At 34.6% G+C, this 11,723-nt stretch overlaps 1 protein-coding gene across 1 annotated transcript in view; it reads right to left on the bottom strand.

Moving 5' to 3' along the window:
• The window catches only part of MAN1A1 (mannosidase alpha class 1A member 1), a 157,409-nt gene that overhangs the window by 30,412 nt on the left and 115,274 nt on the right, over nucleotides 1-11,723 (bottom strand). Inside the window, exon 6 of the mRNA XM_011358770.2 lies at nucleotides 209-332. Within this exon, the coding sequence (XP_011357072.1) occupies nucleotides 209-332 (124 nt within the window). The remainder of the gene's footprint in view (nucleotides 1-208; nucleotides 333-11,723) is intronic.

Here is an 11,723-nt window from a genome sequence, read left to right as displayed (position 1 = left end):
CTCTCACACTGAGTTATTAATGGTGCCAGGGAAAGACCAGGAGTTTACGGTTTGGTTAAATGAAAGGCTGCACATAAGAAAACTTCATTAAAAGCTATATTAAATTTGGCTGTTCTTTTCCACATCCAATATTACTAAATCTCTCAGGAGAGAATATTGTTTCTCACAAGCACTCCTTTGCAATGCAAGGCGTAGTGGAGAATCTCACCTTTTCTGCAAAGATGGAGTTTCCTGATAAGTGGCTCAAGTGTATAAACTCCAGATGCAAAGTTCCAAATTCTGCCAAAATACTGCTGCCTCCTGAGGCCCAGGGCCAGTTCCTTCCAATCCCACTAAAGAAGAGAAGAGATTAAAGAGTTATAGGTCAGACTAATTCCATTTTTTTTTTTTGCAGCTCTAAATAGTACCAGTGAAAGAGACAGCTTTTGAATAATGGTTCCTCAGCTAATAGCCCACTCGGGAAATTTAAAAATATCCAGCATTGTTGTCTTTGACTGGTTACCAGTTTCAAGCTTTGACTCCTATTTCCAAATTGAAAATCAGTGTTGGCTTAAGTCACAAAGAAGTTGCTATGTGCTTGCTGTTGATGAAGAGACAAATATTTTGACAAGTACAGGTGCCATATAGAGATGCACACCCATTCCAAGTAGAATATCAAACAAAATCAGACCAAAACACCTCCACCATGCCCCAAATACCACCTAAAGCACTTGAGCACTTAAATTAATTTCAGCCTGAGATTCCATGAAAGTTATAGATCCTCACATTATATACAATTTTTTCTTGGATACTGGATAAATCTCAAAGATTCATTAGTAATATACTCACGCCATACCCTCTCCAAACCTTCCATTTACTGGACTTCCTTTCTTATATTTTGCTTTACAATACTTTACCTATGTCCTAAGTATATTTTCTAAGGCATTAATTCGTTGTCTGATATATTTAATCTATGCTCAAAAATATCAAAAAAATTATGTAATTCAAGTTTGAAAGGGGTCAAAGCAGAAGCTTCAAAAATTATTGCCTTATGATTCATGTTGGAGAAATGCTTTTTAAAAAGTGTTAGTCTTAAACACACTTACACACACACACACGCACACAGAGAAATGCACCTAAAGAGGCTCTTGAAACATGGTCATATTCTTGGGCACAGTTTATTTCTGGAAAGCCACTTAAAATGTTGAGACATATGTGATAATTCAAATAAAGAATAAAGTCAATGATTCTTCGGATCAATACATTTCCTTGCAGAAAGCTGAAAGCTCACATTTTGGTTTTAGTTCAGATGCACATTTATTATATGCCTACTATTTGCCAGGGACTATGTACGATACCAGGTTACAAGATGGTTATGATGAATAAATCACTCTTTTCTCAAAGACCTTATAGAGTAATGGGAGAGAAAGACCTGAGCATTAAATAATTCCAGTTGAATGTGGTAAATACCAAGATAAATATGTGGAGTTCGCTGAGTACCTACAGCCAGGACACGTGATACAAAATGGTGGGAATCATTGAAGGCTCCTACAAGAAGGAGAGTCCTGAGTTGATTCTTGAAGGATAAATAAGAAATAGTGAGGAAAGAATGGGAGAGGGAGAATCTGGACATGGAGAGACACGTAGCAGAAAGGCTAGGAAGTGGAGGTAGCCCCTGATTTTGGTGAGTGGAGGGAATGGAAGGTGGCAGGAGAGAAGGCTACAAGGTTCATTTGAAGCCAAGTCTTAGGAACTTGTTGACTTCTCACATTCTCTCTTTCCAAGTTGGCCCCATTTAAATACTGCTTTATTTCCCAACCCCTTCTGTTTTTTGTCTCATATCATTCACAGCTCTGGGTAAACCCTTCCAGTTCTGTCACTGCCTCTGCTGCAGGGATTCTGAGGAATGCTGAAGGAAAGGAAAACAACCAGGACAACCAGTATCTGACTTCTAAGCTGGCCTCACTCTTATTTCCGATTTCTTTTTAGAGCAAAATCTAGGTTTTGTTCTAAAATACTGATTTATGGTAAACCTAATAAAAAGTATGCAGAAATAAAAGCGATCTGAAAATCATATAGTCATTCAGTTTAGAACATATCTGGTATTTATTAAGTTCTGAGAATGTGAGTCAGTTTTTATTTTTACGGTTGGCTTACATAAAAGGAATATCCGATCATCCAAATAGGAAAAACAGCTACTCTCAAATTTTATTAACATATGGCAAATGCACATGGTAATTGGTCATTAATTTGTTGTCATGACATCTTATTTTTTTATATTCCAACCATTCTATCGCTGACTAAAATCAATAAGCATATTAAACAGAATGACAAATTTCTATGTTCTAGAGAAACTATTAAACACAAAGCTGCAACATATGGCAATGTCAGGGTAAGAGGGAGTGATGACTTCATTCTGAAGAAGGAAGAGGGTAGCGTGCTGAGGAACCTAGCCCGGTTCCCCGGTCTTCAGGGGCTGATTCTTTTCAGTTCAGGGTATTAGACAGGTTGGTCTGGGGGTCAAGGTGCCCTGGGCATCTCATGATACTAAAGGTTAAGCTTTCTACAACTCTGGCTCAACATGAGTCTCATCTGAGGGAGTAGGGGATTTAAAATGTATTTAACTTCAGTTTCATTATCATGATCTTTTAAAGGCAGTCATACTGTTCTTTATTTTATCTCTATTTTACAAACACTGATAATATTTTAGAAACACATTTTATAGATAAAATAAGTTTGTGTTCAGAAACTATTAGTTCCATAAGGTAGGCACAAAAGGAAAGAATATTTAAATATTCCCAATTTTGTTACAATAACTGCATTTTAAGCCAAAACTATGAGTCAGCATATGGAAATGTATACACAAAAAGGCAATTAACATGATTTGGGGAGCTGCCAAGTGTTTGGTTCAAGGAGTCCTGAAACAGAACTTCAAACTTTTGTATCTCTCTAATTTCATTTCTTTTGTTTTTTCCAATCTCCAGTTCTTCCATTTTAAATTGGAGTATCATTTAAAATACAGTTGACCCTTGAACAACATGGGTATGAACTGCATGTGTCCACTATGGAGATTTTTTTTCAATAAATACTGTTAAAGTGTTTTCTCTTCCTTATGATTTTCTTAACATTTTCTTTTTTCTAACTTACTTTATTGTAAGAGTACAGTATATAATACATATAACGTATAAACTGTGTGTTAATTGACTGTTCATGTTATCAGTAAGGCTTCCAATCAATAGTAGGCTATTAGTATTTAAGGTTTTGGGGAGTCAAAAGTTACACAGGGATTTTCAACTGTGTGGAGAATTGGTGCCCCAACCCCACGATGTTCAAGGTTCAAATGTATATATTTCAATTTTTAATTTAATTTAAAATTTCAGTAGTTTATGAAGGTAATAGTTCTTTGAAAATAAAACATCGAAACAAAAAAAACCTGATTTTGGCAATTGAAATTAGAAACGTCTTTAAAAAACTGGGTGTCCATGATTCTTTTGCATGTGTGAAACACTATTTTGTTACTTTAGAGACTTTAATTTGAATGTAGTTTATTAGCAGTGGCAATATGCTTCCTCATCCTACTGTACTTGAAAGCAAGAAGGTATAATTATTTACGGACCTCAAAGCTCTGATAAGCAATGGGCATTATGCGTTTTTCCTTCTCTCCTGGGAATGGTTAATAGCACCAGAGGAAGGAACTACAGGACTAATGACACTATTCTACTCACATCTGAATCCCACAGGAGAGCTGCTAACTCTTTTTCTAGAGCTTGTAATGAATCACATAGCTGCAGGGTTGTTCTAGATTAATGGTATATCCCTTCAAAATAATTTTAAATTCAAGTACCTAAAGTTATACATGATAGCGACTACCCAGATACAATTCGCATCATTAACAAATACATTTGACTACTTAGTATAACCAAATGCAACAAATAAAGAATTTATAGAACTGAAACAATTCTAAAAAATTTGCCAGATGAAATATATAAACAATACATTAAATAGTTATATAGTCTTGATTAGCTATGACTCTCAATTTACTCTTCCTTGCTGCTTGCTAGTTTATGCAAACTGGGAAATAGGCCAATAAAATTTTTCTTGAGGATTCATGCCTGGATAATTTTGGATTAGCTGATCAGTAAACAAACTCCATTCAAGTTCATAGTCCAGAATATAGTTTACTCTTTGGGGTAAATGAAGTTAACAAGTTTTAGAAGGAAAAATTCTCCATATTCTGTATATTATGGTAAAGCCTTACTCATGTATGCAAATGGAGAGGCACACGGGGATATTTAATTCAAAAGAGCAGATAATCCAATATCATTCCTTTTGGATTTTAACACAAATTAGAAAAGACTAATTAGAAAGTTTATGAATTATTGTTTCATTTAACTATATTCCCAAAGCTAATCGATTTTGAGATTAAGCAATTTCATCTTTACTTATTACAAACGCCTCATTCCTGAAAAGGTTCATACAGTGCTATCCTTTCAGGTTTGTAGTCTAAAATCTCACTAAGAGTTGGACCAACAATTCCAGGGACTGATATTCCAAAACTAGTTAAGATTCTACTATAGCTCATCTATAGAAAATTTGACTGGGGAGGACAACTTCCCCAAGGCTAACCTGCAGGGAGAAAAAGGCTAATAAAAGGCAGCCATTTGACTGAATTAATTCATAAACCATGGCTTTTCTGCTTTTGAACAGCAGCATGTGAGTTACATCTCCAGAGTTTCCACATTTAATTTTTTAACCAGGGGCTAAAATTATGTTTAAAATTAGCCATATCTTGCTTCATGTTATGGGTAGTTATCTTATACAGAATTGAAATGGAATAATTATTATTTTAGTTTATTCTTGTCCTCAATACTGCTCTCCTTGTATTTGACTATCTAAGATTGGAGGAGAGGCTGGGAATTATAAAGACTGAGATGGTGAGAAGCCCTCTTTAACTTCATAAGTAATCTGAGCTTGAGGTCCAAAGATGCCAAAATTCTGTTTTCCAATTGTCCTTCGGGTAATATCTCCTTGCCTACAACTACCGACAGACTGCAAAAGAGCTGAATGCAGTTTCTACTCAGTTATCGGGCAAACTGGCACATCTTTAGGTTCAGGGAAAGACTAGCAATACTGATGAGGAAGCATTTCAGTGCATTTACGGTGTGTGGGCATGCACACACATTTACTTTTTTGTACTTCAATAAAGGCATATTCTACGTGTTAGTTTAAATACACATTACATTTTTCATAGATATTTCCTATGGCGATCAATGTATATCATCATTATTGTTCTTGAGTGCATAGTATCTGATTGGATAAATTCTAATTTTTTTAAACATATCCCAACTGATGGATATTGAAGCTAATTTAAACGCTAAGTTATATTCACACAAAAATGTCTACATAGATTCCAGCTGGACGATGTTAGTTTTATTGTCTAAACTGATAATGAGAATGGATTTGGGAATGTGTATTAGAGGCATAAATGTCCACTGTGTCGATTTATTTCTCTTTACAGTGTGGGCCTGTTATATCCCACCACATTTGGTAGCCTCTAGAACTCTTGGGAGATCTCAAATCCATTTGTCCTTTTGATGGATTACATCAAGTCCTTTAAAACTCAGGAGAGGAGCTATAGACAAGCAGTTTTATCCGGACACTTTTCTAATAAAACTCAGGATGGAATAGAAGCATAGTATACGCATCTTCAGAAATAGTAATTCACTAACATTAGTTTGGCAGACATCCCCCTTTTTTTGGTTTTATATACAATTGTTCCATTATTGTAAGAGTTCAGTACATATCATCATTCCAAGACATTACTTGATATTCAAGACTAGTGAAATTTGGCTGTTTATTCATCTCTCTGTCTGCGTTTCATTCTATGGATCAATGAATAATCTGTGGATCAAGCTAAATGAAATTAGTACTACAGAACCCAGGCTTTTAGTTCTCTCAATTCTGTTCTACAGTTTTTTTCCATAACCGGAATGTCCAGGATTGCCCTCTTCTACAAGAATCTGAGATCCTTGGGCACAGAGATTATTTTAGGCACCTGTGTAATCCCTAAGTCTAGGGCAGTGTCACGAAACGGGTGCTCAATATGTTTCATTTAATTAAAAAAAATAATAATGACAGAGTTGTGTCATTGGTTTCCATCTCTAACATATCTAGATAATATAATCTATATTAGTTAGTTTCATCATTTAACCCTCTTATAGCCAATTTAAGAAAAAAAACATCCTTTCTAGGCTGGTCATTTAGGTTACTATCACAAACCTGAAGTGGTCTGAAGTTGTGATTTCTAAGAGCTGAGATATGGTGAAACAAGGAAAATAAGGACAGGATAGTAAATTTTTATGAAGGCTAAATTTTACTCAATTTAAATGTTTGTCTTTTATTATGAATCTATGTCCTTCCTATTTTTGTGATGCTAAGCTTACCTCTTTCTTTTAAGATGAAATAATGGTATAGCAGGTAGTTTTTCTCTTTTGGTGTCCTTTCTTGATGGGATGAAAACATTGGCAACCAAGGCCAGTCTCTCAGTAATTGGAGACATTTTACTTGGTCCATGGAAGCTAAAAGTCTGGCACCATTGATCTTAAGATGCCGCTGAAGCTATGGAGCGATTACTATTGGAAAGAACATCTCACTATCAATTGTGCCATAACTGATGTTAGTTTTTGGCAGAAATTCTGAGGTATAAAAGGATAATATAAAATAATTTTTTTAGTAGGTTAAAAGACGAGCACTTTGTGGGTATCTTGCCAAACTCAGCAAGTAAGATGGAGTCAGTCAACCATACTTTGTTGAGTGCTTATTATGTGCCAAGTACTATGCAGTGCAACCATCAAGCACCGTAGGAAACTTGCTAAGGTTTTTTAATGGTCAAGATAGCCTGCTCTGAAATTTTGAAGCTTTGGGGTATCACTGGCAATTTAATTAAATTTTTGTTCGGGCACTTAAATAGGGGTAAAACGGTTTTTGGAGAACCATTTCTATTCTTCCTATGGGCATTGCTCAGAGGTCTTTAGGGAAGAAATCAAGTGGGTCTAATTAACTTTTAATAAAAGAAAGTGAACTTTGACTGGTATATGAAACACAGTGATATTCTATAATGAAGCTCATCAGATCCTTACTGTAGGTCTTTTCTTGATATTAAACACTTTGGAGTAACTGAGAAAGATTCATTCCCTGATGCTTAATAAATTAGTTATCATTATACTTCAGAGTGGGCAATAAATTGCTCTTAAGGCAAGATCAGTAAAATAAATGCTAAATTAAGAAACCTGTAGTAGGAAAATTTAGCTAAATGCTACAAATGCTATTCAAATTCCCAAATGATAAATTAACAGCAAGAAAGTTTAAGAAAGTAGATGATACCTAGGTAATCAGGGCCAATAATTAGTGTGTTCTTTTAAGCTGTAAATTCAGATATTTGTCTTAACATCTAATGGAAATCTAACCAACCAAAAGAAACTTAGTTAATTAAACAACTTTATAATTTAAAATGGTAACTTTTCTTAGTTTTGAATTTTTATGTAGGAAGTATCTCACACACACACACACACACACACACACACACACACACACACACACTCACACACTCAAATATGTGCATGAGAACAAACAGATTCGATTACTCGGAGCAGATGCTGGAGAATAAAGCGATCAAGCTAATTCATTCTCATTTCCCTGCCTTCTGCCTACAACTTATGGTTTAGAGGCTGTAGAAAACTCTGTTATAAAAACAGTGTGGCAACTATAGTATTAAAAACATAAAGATCAGAAAAATCATGACAAAAGAATAAAGAAGACAATGGAAAAAAAGAATAAAAAGGAAGAACAAATTGTTGAGAAAATCTCAACAATAAAGACAGGTATCTTTAACAGAATAGGAACTACTACAATAAAATCAATGTCTATTCTGTTTTGGCCCCTCAGCGACATTCTTATATAAAACGTAATCAATGTAAAGGATAAGCTGTGAATAATTAGCTATATATTCCTTTGTGACAGTATATAGAAAAAAAATTCTGAAAAAAATGTAACTGAACTCCTAACAACTATTACAAAATAAGAATAATCAAAGTGAGTAGGTTACATGACTTCAATTTTTGGTAGGCTCCTAATTCTGATATTAACATTAAAAACTGTTTCCAAGTACAGTTCACCCTCGAACATGGTTTGAATGGCATGGGTCCACTTACATGTGGATTCTTGACAATAAATAATGTAAATGTATTTTCTCTTCCTCATAATTTTCTCAATAACATTTTCTTTTTCCTAGCTTACTTTATTGTAAGAATACATCATATAATACATATAACATGCAAAACATGTGTTAATCAACTGTTTATGTTAGTAAGGCTTTCAGTCAACAGGCTATTGGTAGTTAAATTTTGGAGGAGTCAAAGTCACATGTAGATTTTCGACTGTGTGTGGGGCTGGCAACCCTAATACTCACATTGTTCAAGGGTAAACTGTACGAAGTAAATGGCTGGTGGAACTTTGATAGTAAAACTACCTAAATCATAGAAGAAATGTTCAAAATATATGAGTGTTGATGGATATAATTGTAGCTTTTTGAAGTCTTTATTTAATGTATTTAGCTCTATAAAATGAAAACAGTATAGTATCTTTTTTAAATTAAATTTATTGGGTGACATTGGTTAATAAAATCATATAGGTTTCAAGTGTACAATTCAATAATACATCAAATGTATATTGCATTGTGTGTTCGCCGCCCAAAGTCAAATCTCCTTTCGTCACTATATGTAAAGGAGAAAAGGGTCAAATATATGGTGATAGTATAGTATCTTGAGACCATACAATCATTCACATTTTGCCTTAAGGAAATTGTCAGATAAATGAGTGCTCACATCAAAAATTATAGCATTTGGTAACTTTATTTGTTAGAAAACATAAAATGCTAAGATAAAAACATCGAAATAGTGTTTTGAAAATAGAAATAATAATCACTCTCATTTTACCTTTAAGGAAAAAGAAGAAAGAAAAAAACTTTCGTTTTTTACTTCTACTAATAGAGTTTGGGCTTTACATGACAGTAAGGATACAGTGTAAACTGCTGGCTCAGGGAATTTCATGTAATAATTAGGCCCCAAACACTGCTGTTCTTAACTTGCTGAGCATAGGGTTTGGTGATGTCATGCAAAGAATTTCTGAGAGAAGAATCTGGAATTGAAGGGGAGAGGCTGAACTTAGGACAAACTACACCAGACTAAGTAAGACCGACTCTGAAAAGATTTGGTCTAAAATGAAGTGCTGTGAAGTAAAGCAAGGAACTGGCAGGAAGAATCCAGGGATTTACAGAGTAGGGCTACTCTCGTACAGAATAAAGCTTCAGCTTTGATAAGTATCTCCTTTTCCCCTGAATGTCAATTTAGGAATGATAACAATGTTTATGGGCTATTTCCCCCTTATTCAAAATGAAAATGCTCTCTTGGGTCCTATGGGCAAAACAACGTACATTCTTAGAATTTAAGATTATCTACTTCTGTTAATAGTAGACTGCCAATGTGAAAAATGGCACAATTATCTTGTAATGTTAAGCACTAAGAAGAAAATAAAACAGGATGATGTGACAGAGCCTGATGGGGAGCTGCTTTAGAAGGGCTTGTTGGGAAGACAGCAGTAAAAACGGAGATCTTCAAATGGAGACCAGTAAGATAAAAAAGAATCTGTCAGTGAAGACCTGGGAGTTGCTCCTGCAAGTGCCCTAAGGTGGGCATGACTCTACAAAGCATGAAAACAGAAGGCTGGCTGTGTGGATGAAGTTCAGTCAGCAAGGGGATTCTAGTGACAGGAACATTGGGGAGCTGATAAAGGGGCAGATCACACAGGAGCCTGTAGGCCAGAGCAAGCATTTGGATTTATTCCATATGCAATGAGAAGTCACTCAAGGGTTTTCAATAGAAGGTGATGAAATCTGATTTGAACATTTGAAAGTACACTCTGGACTCTAGGGGAAGAATTGACTAAATGAGAGCAAGACTGGAAGTAAGACAGCAAACAGGTATCCGGGCAAGAGACAGATGGTGGCCTGGACTGGGTGCTAAGGGTAGAGATGAATGGATGTGGAAGGACTCAGGCTATGGCTGGAGGTAAGAGTTATCAGGAAAACCTGAATTTGTGGATGAGGGAAGACAGGAATTAAGGATGATTTCTAGTTTTTTGGCTGTAGCAGCTGGGTGGGGACTGGTGCCATTTAAGAGAACGGGAAAGAGTAAGGTAGGAGCAGGCATAATAAAGAAAAGCATGAGTTCTGATTTTAGATTTTGCTCTAATAACCATAATTAACATTTGCAAAGAAAAAAACAAATTCGATCATTTTAATTTTCCTTTTTTGGTTTCTTATAAATATTAATTTATTCAATTTGAGGAACTTTTTTGCAATGGTTTTCTACAAGTATTTTAAGATTATGAAAATAACATGTATAAGGCAAAAAAATTGAAAACGTATCGATTATATAATGGAAATGAACCTGCCCATATCTAGATTCTATTATTTCTTGGAGTAAGTATGATCAGTATTTATTGAAATCTCTTCCAAAATTTCCTGATACAGGGTCACTAAACAACGTTAAAAAATACAAATGGAAGTATACTATGCATATTGCTATATACTGTGTTTCACAAAAAAGTAAAGTATGTTGGTGCTCTACTGCATTACAGCTGCCTAGTATTCAGCATGTGGCTGTACAGTGACTTATTAAATCATTTTTCTTTTGTCTCAAGTTTTACTGTTATAAACAATGTGGCACATTCTTGAGTGGATCTCCAAAATAAAATCCTACAAGTGAAATTTCCAGGTCATAAAGTATGTATTTAAAATTTAATAAACACCACCCAATTACCTTCTAAATAATTTGCCCCAATACATACTTCTTCTAAGTGTGCATGAGAATGTTCTAGCTACTAACTCTGGGCATTTATCAAAAATCATAAAACTTCGTGAGTTTGCTAAGTAAAAAATAAAATCTTAATGCTATTTTAATTTGTACGTTTTTACATCTGAGCTTCTGAGGTTCAATGCCAATGCACATTTTCTTCTGGGAAGTACATATTTATGAACATGTCTTATTGATATACTAGTGTTACTGCCTCTCTCACTTCTATTATTACTTATAAAATTAAAAAAATTACACAAGTAATGTGCACTCATTATTATGAGTAAAACTGTATAGATGAAGTGAGAAAAGCTAATATTGTGTCCCTACTCCCTTGCAATTTCTCCCACCTAGTTAACTAGTTAACCTGGTCAATCTTAGTTAATCTATGTTATTCACTCACATGCATTATGTACATTACTTTGCAGGCTACCTGTCTCAGTAGCTCATCACAGACACCTTTGTAGGATAATCATTTTAAACAGCTGTAGAATAATATTTCATAAAATGAATAATCACATTTTATTAAATTCTCTATTGATAAACTGGCAGATCTCTTCTAATTTTTAAATACAACAATCATGCCACATTAACCATCCATATTCATACTAAGGCTTTTAGAAAAAGCTTTTTATCTATTAAGGAAACTTGCCTTTTATCCATCATGTGCTTTGCAATTTTTTCTCCAATTTGCTGTTGACCCTTTGATCTTAGTCATTTTTTTGCTATAAATTTTTATTTGGTAAAAATTTCCAATTTCTTCTGAACATATGTTCCAGGTTCCTTGCCTTATTTAGAAAGTCTCCCTCACCCAAGATTATGTTTTAAAAATCC

The sequence above is a fragment of the Pteropus vampyrus genome, unplaced genomic scaffold (assembly GCF_000151845.1).
Source record: "Pteropus vampyrus isolate Shadow unplaced genomic scaffold, Pvam_2.0 Scaffold43, whole genome shotgun sequence".
NCBI classification, from domain to species: Eukaryota; Metazoa; Chordata; class Mammalia; order Chiroptera; family Pteropodidae; genus Pteropus; species Pteropus vampyrus.
This window is presented reverse-complemented; position numbering and strand designations above follow the sequence as displayed.